At 45.3% G+C, this 16,801-nt stretch overlaps 1 protein-coding gene across 2 annotated transcripts in view; it reads right to left on the bottom strand.

Annotated features, from left to right (window-relative positions):
* The window catches only part of UNC5C (unc-5 netrin receptor C), a 427,174-nt gene continuing 410,373 nt past the window's right edge, over window positions 1-16,801 (bottom strand). The window contains exons 13-16 of one of the 2 annotated variants that reach the window (XM_027544020.1): window positions 13,144-13,293; window positions 11,072-11,236; window positions 3,194-3,372; window positions 1-2,435 (exon numbers count right to left, since the gene is read on the bottom strand). In XM_027544020.1, the coding sequence (XP_027399821.1) occupies window positions 2,273-2,435; window positions 3,194-3,372; window positions 11,072-11,236; window positions 13,144-13,293 (657 nt within the window). In that variant the 3' untranslated portion in view covers window positions 1-2,272. The remainder of the gene's footprint in view (window positions 2,436-3,193; window positions 3,373-11,071; window positions 11,237-13,143; window positions 13,294-16,801) is intronic. The other variant, XM_027544019.1, reaches the window with a different exon arrangement.

The raw sequence follows: 16,801 nt of genomic DNA, 5'->3' as shown, positions 1-16,801 counted from the left end.
TTTTTCTGCTTCCCCCTTTTTAAAATTTTTTTTTTTTTTTTTTTTTTTATGTAGAGTACAATTTTACTATCTTTTGGTCAAAGATATATTGGTATAAGCATGATACACTGAACTTGTTTATTAGTGCAATCTTACCTTTCACAGCAAGTGTCATGTATTTTTATGTACGGTACAGGGTGTGGTCTGAGAGAGACAGATGATGGAATAATCTTCATGTATCTAAAACAGAAGATAAGAAAAGGCTCCCTACCAAGGTATCAACAGTTTCTCAGTGATGAGGATAGAAGAACCTGGGAATATCAACAAATTACCCAAACAGGTGAGGAAATGCATATGGAAAGAAGGGGAAAAGGGTAAGATTATTTCTAATTCAAATCCATTCAGTAACTTGGATACCTCTAGCCCCAAGGTAAACCACAGCCGTGCTTTGAAAGTGCCGATTCATATGCAGGGGTGCTTGTTCAGTCTCGGTTTGGCTCCTGGACTGTTGACTCTTTACCCCCTCACCCGCTGAAAGAATTGAGCCCGTGTGTTAAAACGAAGAGCCTGTATGGTCCTAAAGAAATATCATCGTTTACACAAAGTAGTCCGTTGACTGACTATTTTTGAGTTAAAAAATTTTTTTAATTAAAAAATTTTTGACCAAGACAATAATAGAACATAATTTGCAACTAGTCAGGAAGGCAACTGGTCCCAAGAGAGGAAAGAGAGTGATAAGGGGATGCCATCTCTGGGTGAACAGCATGATGCAATGACGCGAAGACGGGACTTGAAAGCATAACAAATATGTTACAGGTCAGAATAATTACCTTCCAAGTCAGAACTATTTGGAAGGCATAATGTAGCCTGGGCGAAAGACAGGTTGAATCGTTAAATGATCCAGGTCAGCGTCCATTGTGGTCTTCAGACTGATGAAGGAGGCTGGAGGCATCACAGTGGGAAGTCGAACGTTTTAGGACCTTGAGCCGATCTAATCCACCCCTTCATTTTACAGGTGAGGAAACCTGAGGTCCAGTGAGGGTAAATGACTCTCCCCAGGGAGCACAGATGACAATGACAAACCCAGAATGAGAACTGGTTTCCTGATCTCCAGCTCAGAGGCTGTTCCTTCGATCACACTGCCTCCATGGTAGACAGAGGACCCAGCAAAGACATGTGGGGCTGCATGACCACAACACTGCGTGAGCTTGAAGCGAGAGCATGTCCCGTGACAATACCTGGGGGACAAAGCCCTGCCTGAGCAAGCTCAAAGACCAGACTGACAAAGTCGGTACGCATTTACCACCTTCTCAGGCAGAATGAGTGGAGAAAGATAAAAATGTCAAGGAAGCAAGGGATGCCTGCTTAATTAAACTGGTGACCACATCCACCTTGTTATGAGAAGGTGCCCAGGTCAGGTCGATACCTAAATACTAACAGTACTGCTAACAAAAACAAGGTAAAAGTAAATCCTTTTACTAGAATACTTGTAAATACTCATCAATAATAATAATGATGATGATGATAATACCTTTTAAAAAAACCAAAACACTTCAAGTTGCATATTACCAACACACAAGTTGTGAAGAAACTCTTGTGTTGTTGAACATGAATCAATGTCTTCCCTGTGATGATACAGCTTTATTCCCGAGGGCATGAGACAGTGCCCTCAAGGAATAAGAAGTCTTATCTATTTCTCCTTTATGCTTAGATTCTCCACTTCCCTGATACAAACAGTAACACTGGTTCTACAAGTTCTAGAAAGAGAACACTGATGGGAGGGTTATCTGAGACACTTGATGCACACAATTTGTAGGAAAACTCTTGTGATTTCTCTGTAAATTACTAATCTGAAAGAGACACAGCAAACCGTCCACAGCTTCAACTTCAAATGATTTAAACAAAAATAGAACGAGCCATGGACAGTGTCTGCATCCCTGTCCAATTTGATGTAAACAACGTTTGTAGAAATTGGGTGTGTTAAGAAAGTTTATCCATATATCTGGATAGCAATAAAAAGCGTTTCCTAGGAAACTGTAAGATCCTGTACCACACAGCATACAGCCCAACGAAGAGGAAAATTAGGTTGATTTCTAAATTCAAGATACACATTTGTACAACTGTCCTGAACTCCTGTGGCGGTGTCCGAGCAGAGTGGGCGTGGACACCGGTGGCTGTGTCTGCCTTCTCTCTCCCGCTGCAGTCTTGTCTGCGGGGCTCACTGGTCCAGACGGGGTTCCTCCTCAGCTGTGAGCCCCTGGGCTCTCCTCCTGCACTTCAGCCCCAGCCTGGGTCAGTACTGCCCTTCTGCTAATGACACTACTGTTTCATGTCTTCCCATTTCCTCTAAGACAGCTGCCAGCACGCTCAGGTTTCCATCTGGGAAGTTCTGTGCTTCCCAGAGATCCAGGATGACACCAGTTGGACTTGATTTGGTGGCAAAGTAATTCAAGTACCTGTAATTGGTAATGGGAAAAAGGGCTGAACGGTGTGATTTATGGGTCTGTTTTCTTTTCGGTGTTGACGAAACCTTTTTGTTTCTGCATTTCTATAAGTATCCTGGTCCCCCTTGAGAAACTGGGGCTTGCAGTGAGCTGTCCTGAATAACTAGCTCATGTTTAATTAGGTCAGCCCCAGACAGGAGACGTGATGCTTAACTTTGTTAACCTCAACTCTGAGTAAGATAATTTAAGAGACAAGATGTCTATGGGTCACATCCTGAACAGGAAATCAAGAGGCTTATGTTTTCTTTCCAGCCCAGCCTCTGATCATCTTTGACAGGTCAGGCCTGGGGTTTTGCTTGGTAGTGATGGCAAAGTTCTAAAGAGAAGAGGCTCCTGAGGTCTCTTCATAACAGCACTGCTGTGTTTAGCATGTTAATTACCCATCCAGCATTAGGTCCTGCTTCAACAGGAGGTGAGGAACAATAATTAGTGAATGGCTATATCATTTAGGGGGATTTAGCCCATCAGCCTTGCGAAGTAGATCATAAAACTCGATGCTTAGAAAAGTCAGAGAAGCCCAGGATGTCTCTCAACCATGTATCTGCAACACCATGGTGCAAGAGACAAGGTAGGAACTTAATACATGTTGGCAGAATGAAAAGCAAGTAAATGTGCAGATGGAAAGACCAAAAAGAATGTTGCTCTAACAGTTATCAGTCCTGAAGCCCTGTGTCTGACAGGAACCAGGCTTGAAGCCTGGTCATACCCACCTGTCCAGGTTGAGCTTATGGGCCAGCATCCTCCAGTCGTGACCCCTGGTCTGCGGGGCATCCAGGCTGCTACAGAGCTTCTGCCGGATCGGGGGCGGGATGCTGAAAGCGCTGGGGCCCGTCATGGTGGTGATGGTGCTCGCTGGGTCCAGAAGCGGCAGATCCATGCCAGTAGGTTCCTGTGGTTCAGGCAGGGCAACAACACAGCATTATTTCTGAAGACAAAAGCAATCCTTATTGACCAGTCAACATAATGCCTCGTTTGAAAAGATAAGAGGAGAATGGGTGCTATTATTCTCCTTACTGAGAATGACTTCTTTCTGGCTGCAAGTTGTGATTCTCTATAACCTGGCTTAGAGGAAGAAGTATGTTGTGAGCTGACTTTGCACAGCCTGGGATTTATGGGTCTTCCTTCAGGACTGGGCTAGCCGGAGACCTCGTGTGTAACTCAGTAACAGCTTTTCTACTAGAATTTCTCCAGGATGAGCCAGGGAATGTCTAGAGATTCTAGAGACTGTCTGACCCTAAGGGGAATGCCCTGGGCAAATGCTCGAGGAACTTCTCCCTCTGACCTCTGTAGAAGATGGCTTGATTCTGCTTTTGAATGAAATGGAACATAGCTCTCCTCTAAATGATATCAAATTAAGACTAATCTTTTAAAAGAAAATGGTGAACGCAGTATACTGCCTTAGGGCAAACTGCTAACAGAATCCTCCAATTGCTATACACCCTTAACTTAAAAAAAAATCTAATTTTAGTAGAGAAAACCATAGACTGGCTTTTAAGATAGTTTCAGCTCATAAAACAGCATAAATGTAAAATCGGAATTTCATCTGCAGGAGAAACTCTAATCATTTCTGATCACTTCTGCTGGTTGGAAAAGCAAAAGCAAATGTTGCCTGGGAACTATTAAAGTAATAAAAGAAAATCCACTTAATCTACTTTAAATGTCATCTCTCTCTTTTTTCCAAGCAGGTAACTGAGGTGAAGATAATTAGCTGCTGGAGGATAAAGCACCCACATGCAGCTCCAGCCATCAGGAAGTCTCAGGGGTCTAGCGAGGTGCTCCACCCAGAGGTCAGTGCCCCTGCCATGCAGAACCTCCCAAACCCTGCTGCTCCTGCACTGTGGGGCCCCAGGGTGCATCCTGGGGTGGCCTGCTCCGTGGCCCTGCATCAGCAGCCAGGACTCACTGTGAGGCTTGTGCATCGCACCACACGGGGTCTGTCAGGGCCTTTGGAGGGCATGTTAGAACCAAAAAAAAAAATTTTTTTTAACGTAGAACACACAACAGTGTTGACTATGATCACAGTCTTTGGCCTCAAACCCAGAGCTTGGCAAACTCAGTCTCCGAGGATTGTACTGGCTCCTTTATGTTAACCTCCAACACATACCCGGACTCAGGGGACTGGTGTGAAACAGAGGCAACAAATGGGAGCTGGAGTCCCTGAATCCTGAAGATCATTCCCTGCATCGGGCACAGAGCTCTTTTCAGGGGACCTTGAAGGCATAGTACTTAAACCAAGGGGACCAGAAGAGAGGGCGAAGGCACACGTTGGTGCTTTTCAGTGGATTTATGGTAGGAATGTTCACACACAAGTGGCCAACACTTCTATTAGGTATAAATAGAGGTTGGGGCAGAGGTGTAGAGAACTTACACCTTAGGGCTACGGCCCACTTTGGGTCCTCCGTACGTCTTGTCTGGACCATGACAATGGGGTCTAGGTGGAAACCCAGCTGAACTGTCCCTGGCTGGCCATGGAGTGCTGACTCACAGCCTCAGATGTTCTCACTGGTGGCCACACCAGCTCCCTGCTTCTCACCTATGATCTCCCTTCTGCCACACTCATCTCCCTAAAGCCCAGCACTGACATTTTCCTGCCTTCTCTTCAGTTCAGTTCAGTTCAGTCACTCAGTCGTGTGACTGAGTCGTTTGCAACCCCATGAATCACAGCACGCCAGGCCTCCCTGTCCATCACCAACTCCCGGAGTTCACTCAGACTCATGTCCATTGAGTCAGTGATGCCATCCAGCCATCTCATCCTCTGGCGTCCCCTTCTCCTCCTGCCCCCAATCCCTCCCAGCATCAGAGTCTTTTCCAATGAGTCAACTCTTGCCATGAGGTGGCCAAAGTAATAGAGTTTCAGCTTTAGCATCATTCCTTCCAAAGAAATCCCAGGGCTGATCTCCTTCAGAATGGACTGGTTGGATCTCCTTGCAGTCCAAGGGACTCTCAAGAGTCTTCTCCAACACCACAGTTCAAAAACATCAACTCTTCAGTGCTCAGCCGCCTTCACAGTCCAACTCTCACATCCATACATGACCACAGGAAAAACCATAGCCTTGACTAGACGGACCTTTGTTGGCAAAAGTAATGTCTCTGCTTTTGAATATGCTATCTAGGTTGGTCATAACTTTCCTTCCAAGGAATAAGCGTCTTTTAATTTCATGGCTGCAGTCACCATCTGCAGTGGTTCTGGAGCCCAAAAAATAAAGTCTGACACTGTGTTCACTGTTTCCCCATCTATTTCCCATGAAGTGATGGGACCAGATGCCATGATCTTCGTTTTCTGAATGTTGAGCTTTAAGCCAACTTTTTCACTCTCCTCTTTCACTTTCATCAAGAGGCTTTTGAGTTCCTCTTCACTTTCTGCCATAAGGGTGGTGTCATCTGCATGTCTGAGGTTATTGATATTTCTCCCAGCAATCTAGATTCCAGCTTGTGCTTCTTCCAGTCCAGCGTTTCTCATGATGTACTCTGCATATAAGTTAAATAAGCAGGGTGACAATATACAGCCTTGACGTACTCCTTTTCCTATTTGGAACCAGTCTGTTGTTCCATGTCCAGTTCTAACTGTTGCTTCCTGACCTGCATACAGGTTTCTCAAGAGGCAGGTCAGGTGGTCTGGTATTCCCATCTCTTTCAGAATTTTCCACAGTTTATTGTGATCCACATAGTCAAAGGCTTTGGCATAGTCAATAAAGCAGAAATAGATGTTTTTTTGGAACTCTCTTGCTTTTTCCATGATCCAGCGGATGTTGGCAATTTGATCTCTGGTTCCTCTACCTTTTCTAAAACCAGCTTGAACATCTGGAAGTTCACGGTTCACGTATTGCAGAAGCCTGGCTTGGAGAATTTTGAGCATTACTTTACTAGCGTGTGAGATGAGTGCAATTGTGCAGTAGTTTGAGCATTCTTTGGCATTGCCTTTCTTTGGGATTGGAATGAAAACTGACCTTTTCCAGTCCTGTGGCCACTGCTGAGTTTTCCAAATGTGCTGGCATATTGAGTGCAGCACTTTCACAGCATCATCTTTCAGGATTTGAAATAGCTCAACTGGAATTCCATCACCTCCACTAGCTTTGTTCGTAGTGATGCTTTCTAAGGCCCACTTGACTTCACATTCCAGGATGTCTGGCTCTAGGTCAGTGATCACACCATCGAGATTATCTGGGTCATGAAGATCTTTTTTGTACAGTTTCTGTGTATTCTTGCCACCTCTTCTTAATATCTTCTGCTTCTGTTAGGTCCATACCATTTCTGTCCTTTATCGAGCCCATGTTTGCATGAAATGTTCCCTTGGTATCTCTAATTTTCTTCGAGAGATCTCTAGTCTTTCCTGTTCTGTTTTTCCTCTATTTCTTTGCATTGATGCCTGAGGAAGGCTTTCTTATCTCTTCTTGCTATTCTTTGGAACTCTGCATTCAGATGCTTATGTCTTTCCTTTTCTCCTTTGCTTTGCTTTTCGCTTCTCTTCTTTTCACAGCTATTTGTAAGGCCTCCTCAGACAGCTATTTTGCTTTTTTGCATTTCTTTTCCATGGGGATGGTCTTGATCCCTGTCTCCTGTACAGTGTCACGAACCTCATTCCATAGTTCATCAGGCACTCTGTCTATCAGATCTAGGCCCTTAAATCTATTTCTCACTTCCACTGTATAATCATAAGGGATTTGATTTAGGTCATACCTGAATTGTCTAGTGGTTTTCCCTACTTCTTCATTAAGTCTGATTTTGGTAATTTGCCTTCTCTTGGTAAGTATCAAATGGCTTTCCTGCCATACCCATCCCCAAGTCCTAACCCTGCAGTAAGGCGGTGTGCTGGTCTGGAGGCCCCAGGTGCTCCCTCCACCCAGCAACCTGACCCTGCCTTTCTCATGACTCTCTCTCCTCAGACTGGTCCATTCACTCGTCCAAGTGCCTTTCTTAAGGGTGTTTGTTGTTCAGTTGCTCAGTCTTGTCCGACTCTTTGCGACCCCATGGACTGCAGCAATCCAGGCTTCCCTGTCCTCACTCTCTCCTGGAGCTTGCTCAAACTCATGTCCATTGAGACATGATGCTGTCCAAACATCTCTGTCCCCCACTTCTCCTCCTGCCTTCAATTTTTCCCAGGGTCAGGGTACCTCACTCCAGTATTCTTGCCTGGAGAATTCCATGAACAGAGGAGTCTGGCAGGTTACAGTCCATGGGGTCGCAAAGAGTCGGACACAACTGCAACAACGAACACTGTGACCTCACTTTTGCTAGCTCTTCTGCTCTTTCCCTGAACCTCTGTCAGGCCAACCCCTTCAAAGCCTAGACCAGAAAGCATGTTTCCTGAGCAAACACCCCAAGCTATCTGTTGGGAGCCCTCCTATAGTGCATCCCACAGCTTGGGATCTCCACCCAGTCTGCCCTGTGAATCTTGGCTGTACTTACAGAGGACTTCCTCTGACTTCCCCAACTGCTTGGAGATGAGAATGTTTTTGTCATCCCCAGAACTCCTATGATGCTCAGGACAGTGCCTTGCATACGGAAGCTCTTCAATTCATATTTGTTGAAATGAGAGAAAATGTTTCTTGATACAGAGAGAGGATGAAACCCACTCCACAGAGCTTCTAACTAACTGTGGCTAAAGGCAAGGCCCTTCTCACTGTTCAGTACTGAAGGTGAAGGGCAAGGAGAGGGAGGCACGGCTCTCAGGAAGGTGTGTGCACATCCGCCCGGTTCCCCTTCTCCTGGTGAATAAGGAACCGTCAGCACTTTACGTGGGCCTTCAAACCCTGCATCGCCATCCTATGTATTTCTGCGTGGACAAAATAAGAAGCCCCAAAGGGCATCATCTTGTCTCTCTTATCAGATGGCTGACAACAGCCTTGGAGATAAAAGAAAATACATACATTTACATTTAAATTTCACCTACTAATTTCTGTTGCTATTATTTCTTCCTTTACTTCCAGGTGAAAGTAGAGTTTACTCTCACATAACGCTTATTACAATAATTGTTTATGATATTGGTACCATCTGCCTTTGACGTTACGATTCTCTTACACATATGATTTTTCACCATTAACCAAACAGCTGCTATGGCCTACATTTCAACAGTCCACAGGAGAAGTAACTTTCCACTCCTGTATTCTGACTCTTCGGGAAGTCACTTAGAAAAACTAGATTTCCCCAAGCGTCCTTTTGAACAGATTATATAAAACAGAAGAGGTAAATAGGATGGCTGTAGCAGAGTGAAGCTTTGGATGCTGACACTGTTCTCGGTGTACACAGAAGTGCTGTGGGTCAACAGTTATAATGTCTTTGTTTTTATAGTTAAAAGTCCTGAAGAGACTGAAATTCCTCTTTTACTTTTTTCTCTCTTGGTGGGCACCTTCCCCTTTCTTACTTCCCTGGTTCCTCTAAGAACCCTCTTACCATCATTTACATTTTGACACTCATTCATCCCCATACCCTGCCAGGCATTTTCATTCTTAAACTTTATCTCTAGGTAAGGAAGGAATCGCTGGCTGAGGCACCCAGAGAGGAACAACCATCCAGCTCCTGTCATCACCTTGGTCTATGTCCAGGACAGCTGGGTCTCCCTGGGGGTCAGCAGGTCCTCCACCTGGCTGGAGAGGCCCGAGGGCTGAGTGGCTTTAGAAAGGAGCACGGGGGAGCGGCACAGTCCTAGAAAGTCAGCTCCTTCTTGGGAGATGGGACACTGGAACTGCAACCCCAGCCCACCCGCCAACTTGTCATGTGACCCTAGGGGGGAGCCCCATCCAGCAGACAGACACCACCCATGGAGCCCTTTCTCTGGTTGGTTATGGCTTGTCAGTCACAGGGGACCCCACCTCGAGCTTTTGATGAGGATCCAGGGCTTAGGGCACTCCAGAGCCAATTGTTTCCCAGTGTACAGGCTGGCTCCCAACGTCAGTACCAGCCCGCTTGCACAGCATTCAGATGCTAACAGCAGCGGTGGGACTCAGTGACCCAGAAGGAAGAGCAGCCGTGTGCCCCCTAATCCCCAAAGTCACCTGACTTGGGGCCTTTCTGCACACACACTCCCCCACCCCTGTTCACTGTGCTGGTCTGTCACAGGCCTCTGAGGGGACTTGAAGGGTGGGCCTCTCGGAGCTGACAGCCACCGGGTTGCAAAAGAAACCATCTTTCCTCTCTGTTGGCACAAGAAAGAAAGTCCTTAAACTGTGATCACACTAGGCGACACTGTCTCCTCAGCGGGAGTAGAGCCCTGCACGGCGCCCTTTCATTTGCGGCCGCAGCTGATCCACCTTTTCATCACACAGCCGATGCTCAGGCTGAACAGAAAGCAAGCATCAAAGGCGCAGACCTCCTCACCCCGCTCCAAAATTCCGCAGCCTTTGTTGTCCCTGGAGCTGGGTGGTTATTGAACTTTGCAGACCTGCTGGGCCTGGAAAGTGAAAACACCCTCCCGAGCCAGCAGGAGTGGTGCTCTGGGCCCAGGCGATAGGCCGGCCTGTCAGAAGGCTGGGCGGTTGCCATGGCGCCCTGACACCGAGATCATGCCTTATGAATGTCACCAAGGTCTGTGACTGAAGTTGTTTATGAGTCAAAAGTCTCATGAAACTGCGGGAGGAAATGATGACCGCAGCTCAGAGGGCTGTGGGAAAGGAGGATGCGGCGGGGCCAATGCGCTTCCCACCTCGGTTTGCTAAGGAAGACCGTCCTTGAATACGACACAGAGAGAGAGACACCCCGAACATGAGGTGACATGTTGTTCGTCACCACGCATGAGCCGGCAAGGGAGAGGGGTCTTTTAAATCAGATACCGTAGTTCTAAAAGATAGCAGTTCCGTGCTGTGGCTCACGAAGCAGCACCAAGCCCCGTTCTGCAGGCCCCAGAAGGGGCTGCCCCTTCCTTTCGTCTGGTCCTCTCTCGTGCCTTCGGCCTGAAGGGTTTCCACTGTCCTAACTCCAAACCCTGAGGTCCCAGGTAACCAGGAAGGTCATGAGCACCCCTTCTTTCCACCCAGGGAAGTTTTAAATAGCAGCAATGATTGTTATTTCTGAGATACAGACATTCTAAAAGGTCCCACCTGAAGCACGTGAGGATCACAGCGAGGAAAGATGGAGAGAGGGCCGCTGGAGGAGATGCCTAGGTTTACCTTCTGTTTCTGGACTCTGTCACACTGGGGAGAGGGGCATCTCTTCTTCTGTTTGGAGGGTGAGGTATAAGACAGCAAGCACACCCAGAGCTTTCTCCTTTCAACATGGAAAGGAGGCGGTGGGCGGCGCACAGCTGGGCAAAGGCAGGTGCATCCGGAAGAAAGCAGCAGAACCGACAGGAAGAGCGTCAGTGGATCCAGGGGAACAGGGACAGTGGGGGTGCTTTGGGAAAGTTACTGTTTGTGCACACGAGTTAATCCTTATGGCTGAAGTTCAGATGTGTGTAAGAAGTCCTTAAATGCATGTCACGAACTAGAAAAGTCTTGTTTTTTGAAAAGGAGCCTCTACTGCACTTTCGTGTATCGGTACCTCCCTGTGTTCATTAAAAGCACTGTCTTGTGAACGAGCCGGCCCCCCAGGACTCCCCCAGGTCGCACTGAGATGCTTTGTGCCTCTCGCTTGTGAGCGCCGCGGGCGCCTCTTACCTCAGACACGGTGCAGTTCAGCTGGAAGATCTGCCCTTCTCCCTCCACTTGCCGCACACACAGTTTGCAGACCAGCTCCACTGTGTTCAGGCTGAATCTTTCCAGAGTGAACGTGCAGTGGAGGTTTCTCTGAGACCCACTCCAGACATGGTAGAATGGAATTTCCTGAAGCACAGAAAAGGGGGAACCACAAATGAGGGACCCGGTGCTCTCAGTACCGCACATGTGAATTGCGGTGCCTTCTTTACTCCTCACTGTGGGTCTGTGCATGAATATATTCCAACTCCCTTTTCAGATGGAAAGACTGAGGACCAGAGATGTTTACATAACTCACCCAAAGTCCCATAGCTCGTAAGTGGCAGAGCTGAGGTCCAAAGCCAGGGACTTGGCCCCAGAACCCATACACCTAACCAGCCTGCCACTTCTGTCATTTATAAAAAATCCATTGTGTTTTTTTTTTTTTTTTAAGGTTTAGACAATTCCCCAAATAAAACCCACTCCCCTCCAATCACTGCCCATGAAAAGAACTCCCTGCCAGGGTACCATGGAGGAAAGCAAAGAAGTCTAAAGGGTGATGCACTGACCCAGTTCCCTTTCATGCCCATGCCCTCCACAGGACGAGGAAAGCCAGGATTCACTACAAGTTGCAAACTGGAGGCTTGATTAGCTGCCACATGAAAGCTCTTGGCCTAAAAATCACCAAGCCTCTAACAGGCATCCTTTCCTATGAATCTAGATCACCTCACAGAGCCCATCCTACAATCTTTTTTTCAATAAAAGAAAAAAAGGTTGACACACAATGGGAGACCATGTTGGTTAAGAGCAGAGGCTTGGAGCCAAATTAAATACAAATGAGATGCCTTCCCCTTGTTTACTTGGTGATTCGGGGCAAGCTGCTTAACCTTTTCTGTTTCCTCATCTGCGAAAGCCTGTGCATAAGCAAAAGAAAAACCTGCATGAAGGGGGTTAAATGACATTCATCAAAGTACATGAGAGTCTGGCAGATGGTGAGAACTCAGCCAGTTAGCTTGAAGTATCATTATTATTATTAAAACAGTATTTTCCTTTACAGTTGCAAAAAAAAAAAACTGTTCATTAAGGGGGAAGATTTATGGCAGTTGCAAAATCAGAGAAGAGAGGAAAAGGAAGGAATAGATTTAATGAGCAAGTCAAAGCCAGTCTCTCAATCAAGGACTGACTTACACAGAAGAGTCTGGCATGTGCCCCCATCAAAGCTCAAGACTGTTAGTGAACTAGTAGGCTTTTCCCCCACAATTTATATGTAAGTACCAGACATCTGAGAGTAAGGATGCAGCTGCAAATCTTCCCTTCATCCCTTCTAGTGCGTTCATGGACTTCCATCAGGAAATCACAGCCAGTGCAGATGCAGCCCCGGATGGGGGACGGGATGTGCATGCATGTAGACAAGGGTGTGCTGCTTATCTAAGTGTGTCTGTGACTCCCAGGACTGGGTCTGAGACTAGGGAGCCCATTGCAGCCTCCTGAGAGCCCGGGCTGGCTGATGGAGGCGGAGGTGAGAAACCTCTAGAGAGTCTTACTTTCCCCTCATACGGCTATATACAGAGGGGACCAGTATTCTGATGCTAGTATTTAATAAAATCCTGGCCAGGTTTTATTTTTACTTGCTATTCCAAGTTTCCAAGATGATGTTTCCTCTAAGTTTTTAACGTAAAGGCACTCTCTTAGCCAGCCTGAAGCCTAATCTGTGTCATGTGGGATACCAATGTTCTCTTTCTCCTATGAATGCTTTTGAGGCTAGTTTATCAACTCAGTGTTAACATTACTCTGAAAATAAATAGAAACGATGGACTTGAAGTCTATTTATTGAAAGTAAAACAATGATAGTACACTTACCTGAAAGAATTGAGAAAAGAGCATTTCCTCTAGTACATCTAGAGGATTTTTCAAAAATCCTAAATAACCCCAAACTATTTTGGAGGAGTACCAAAGTTAAGATTACTTTCAAGGAATGGAATATCTTCTGTCTAAATCATTCCAGTTCTCTTTCTTGGAGATGTCTTCAAGCCTTCAGTTCATCTTGGTAACCTTACCTGATATTTGGCCAGTAACTTGCTCTTCCAGAGGGAATGGGCAATATCGTGAATGGATAGGCGCAGGTTGTGGGTGCTGCCTTTAAAGTGAAGAGCCTTAGGTTCTTCTAGGAGCTGTCCTCCCATCTGTCGCTCGAGCTGCAAAACTTCCTGCAATGACATGCCCCAAACCAAAAGCAAATGACGGACGGGCATCACTCCGTGGCATCTTCCTCATTCTGTCCCCAGGACCTCATCCTCCAGCCTGGAGACCCTCCAACAGAGGCTCTGGCCAGTTTGCATGTGACTGGTCTCTATGGACCATGGACTGTCAGCAAGCCACAGCACACTTGTGCAGCACACTCAGTACAGTCTGCACTTCCCAACAGACAAATGGGATATTTAATCAAATACAGGGAAATAACGATCAGGGCCCCAGATGGGGAGAACTCCCAATAAAAGGAAAAACAGGCAGAAATATAAACAGATAAGAAAGTAGATTTTCAATGAACTTTCAGGGAAAAGGGCAAATAACTAGAAAACAAACCACATCTTGGATTGGTTAACACCAGCCAACAAGTAAAAATCTGGAATGTGTTTTGGGCACACTTTCCTATCTTTTTTTAGCTTCCTTACCTACAGAAAGACAATTTCTGTTTAAAATTATCCATTACACAATTCCTAAGTATCAAAAAATTAAAACAGGCTCATTAAATATTCTATTAGAGAAAAGTATACAGATCAGGAGGGTTTTCCAGCACCAAATATTGATCTAAATAGTCACTCAGATTAAGTTTTTTTAAAAAGTCACCTCATTTTTCAAGACCCATGGCTGATTAAAAAATTTGCTATGTAACTTTTCTTATGCCATAAATATGTAACATCAACATAAATTCTATATCTACTTCCACTCCTCAAGCTCATTAATGGACGTAAATGAAGCACTTCCAACTACAGCTGCAATTATCCAAACATCAGCAAACCATAAGTTATCAGTGAATAAAATATCCTGAGTCTCTTCTGCGCCAGAACCATCCCTGTGCATTTTGTTCCCCTCAAGCTTTAACTGTTTTAGTAGCGCAAATACATAGGCATTTATGGCCTTTCTTCTGGGTTCAGGTAATAATTTTATAGCAATATAAAAACAAAATCCGATTTTCTTCGTTGGTGAGATTTCATCTGAAAGCTGGAGTTTGATAATTCAGGAAATCAGTCAGGCCCCATGGCACACACACATATAGGGAGCCTATTCCTGCACAGATAGATGGTCACAGTGGAAACTACAGTCCAGTAAGTGCAGAGCTTACCCACATCATTGATTAGATGCAAACAGCTCATCTCCAACTGCTCCTTTAGTGGTCCTTAACATCCATCATCTTTGAGTCAGGTCACTATCCTGCACAACGCAAGCTGCTGAAAGGTGCTATAAGGTATGTTACAGCAGGGAATGTTAGGGGAATGTGGAATGTGGTCTCAGGCAGGGACTCCTCTAATTAGTGTGTAATGGAAGAGATGAAGTAATAGCACATTGACACAGATGGGCGGGGGCTAGCTGCTTGAGAGCATCAGTGTTGAATATACTCAACCTTGGTGGCTGATGAGCAGCTATTACTTGTGACAGGAGCCTGAGCAGGCAGCCCCCCGACAGACTGCCTGTGTCACTGTGCCCTGGCTCTGCTGTGCGGCAGGCTCGAAGGGTCCCCTGTAGGGCTCCAGATTGGCTCAGTCCAGAGTCACACACACTCCCCACGGAACACCCTCCCACCACACTTCACACGCCATTCCTCAACAGGAATCTGGCCATGTGGAAATGAAGATGCATAAGAAAAGTGAGAGTTAACTGCAGTTTCTTCTGCTTCAGCAGGAAGGCATAATGAGCTTATGTTGATCATGTTCGGTGTCTAGTTAGCATAATAGAGAAGGCTGACGTTCCCAGTGAACCTGGCACCTGACAAATTCTAAAGCTAAAATGATGTTTGTTTATAAGCCATTAGAAGAAAAGCAACATAATTAGAAATCTTTGAGATTACGGTCATGCCAATCAATCAGTTTTAGCTTCTTTCCAGTACACCCTAATTACCTCATCAAGACATCTAAGGAGCAATCGATAGTAATTATCTGATTACTATAGATCTTCATTATGTCCAAATTATCTCCCTGGGATGTCTAGAAGAAGATGCATTGTATTCCAGGAGGTAATTGTACCCAACAATGTATAATCCACACCCCATTCCTACAATCCACACGGACTGTCAGAGGAGATGGAGAACATGATCAGCTTTCTTGGCAGGGAGGACCACTGGTAAAAAAAAAAACCTAGACTGCCTATTGGTCATGACCTTGAGGTCAATAAATCTAATACAGCACCACATTGTGACTGCAGGGTCTGAGTAGGAGGCAGCCCAAGGACAAAGCTCAGTCCTTGGCTTGTTCAGCATTGACCTTGAATCTCAAGGTAAAGCGCTCTCCCAGTGAGGAGAGACTGGCTTGGCTCAAGCCCTCTTTTGAGAAGAAGCACTAGGTAAATTGCCATTTTAAAGAATATGGTGCCAGAGAACACACTCTCTCCACACTGTTAATTTCTCCACCTCTCCACTAACCAGGAGTGACACAAAGCTGCTACCCAGAACTGAGAGGAACCTGCCTATTCTGCCCTGTTCAGTTGAACAGGAGCCCTGGTGAGAGGTGAACTGCCCACCAGGACACATCCATGTTTGGAGCAAGGTTTCTGAACATCTTTGACTGCATACACCATCAGTCAAAACATTAAGCATGCATTTTATGTTTCTTTACAAATTATATATAATACTTATGTTAATACATCAGTATGTTAATATGTTGTAAAATATATCTAAGGTTAAAAGAATGAGCTGAGATGAATAGACACAGAAGTCCCCATATTGTCTATTTTTGTGCCCAAAGTCTCACTGGCCTGGGGCTGAGAAGCCCATTTTGGAGACTGCTGGTGGGGGCAGCTGTCCCTCCACCAGTACTCTGGGAGAAATCAGCCCAGGAGTAGATGATTCAGTAAGATGAATCCTTACCAAACTTAAAGTTGACATTTTTTTGGCTGGAGAAGAAACAGCTACCCACTCCAGTATTCTGGCCTGGAGAATTCCATGGACCATATAGTCCATGGTGTCACAAAGAGCTGGACACGACTGAGTGACCTTCACTTTCACTTTCTGAAAAGTAGCAACTGGTATCATCATACCCAGGTTGTGCAACTTCAAAAAAACACAAAATAAAGGAGAAGAAAATAACCAAAGTGCAAATGAAAAGTATTAAAGTGTGAATTAAAGATATAATCAATTAATAAAACAGCTCCTTGAAAAATAAAATCGTCTAAAGCTACACATGAGACAGAAATGATTTGCCACCTACAGCAATTCCCATATATAAATGTTATGTCAGAAAACAGAAGAGGCAAGCCCAGTGGATAGGCTAATCAGGGTTTTGTTCCATACTGTTATGGTTTAACTGTCAGAGTTTCAGATATTTTTTTATCTGATCCTATTTAATATGAATACAATTTATATTTTAAAAAGCTTGATTCTCTGAATTCCTTCCGCATGAAATCATTTTGATTATTATATGTATGATAACGGAGAAGTAAGAGACCATAAAAGTAACAAGATATGTGAATCAATAAGATACAGTTTTAGAGGAGCATGCTTTC

This window comes from Bos indicus x Bos taurus, chromosome 6 (assembly GCF_003369695.1).
Source record: "Bos indicus x Bos taurus breed Angus x Brahman F1 hybrid chromosome 6, Bos_hybrid_MaternalHap_v2.0, whole genome shotgun sequence".
Lineage (NCBI taxonomy): Eukaryota > Metazoa > Chordata > Mammalia > Artiodactyla > Bovidae > Bos > Bos indicus x Bos taurus.
Note: the sequence above shows the minus strand (reverse complement) of the source record. Positions and strands in the feature narration are given on the sequence as shown.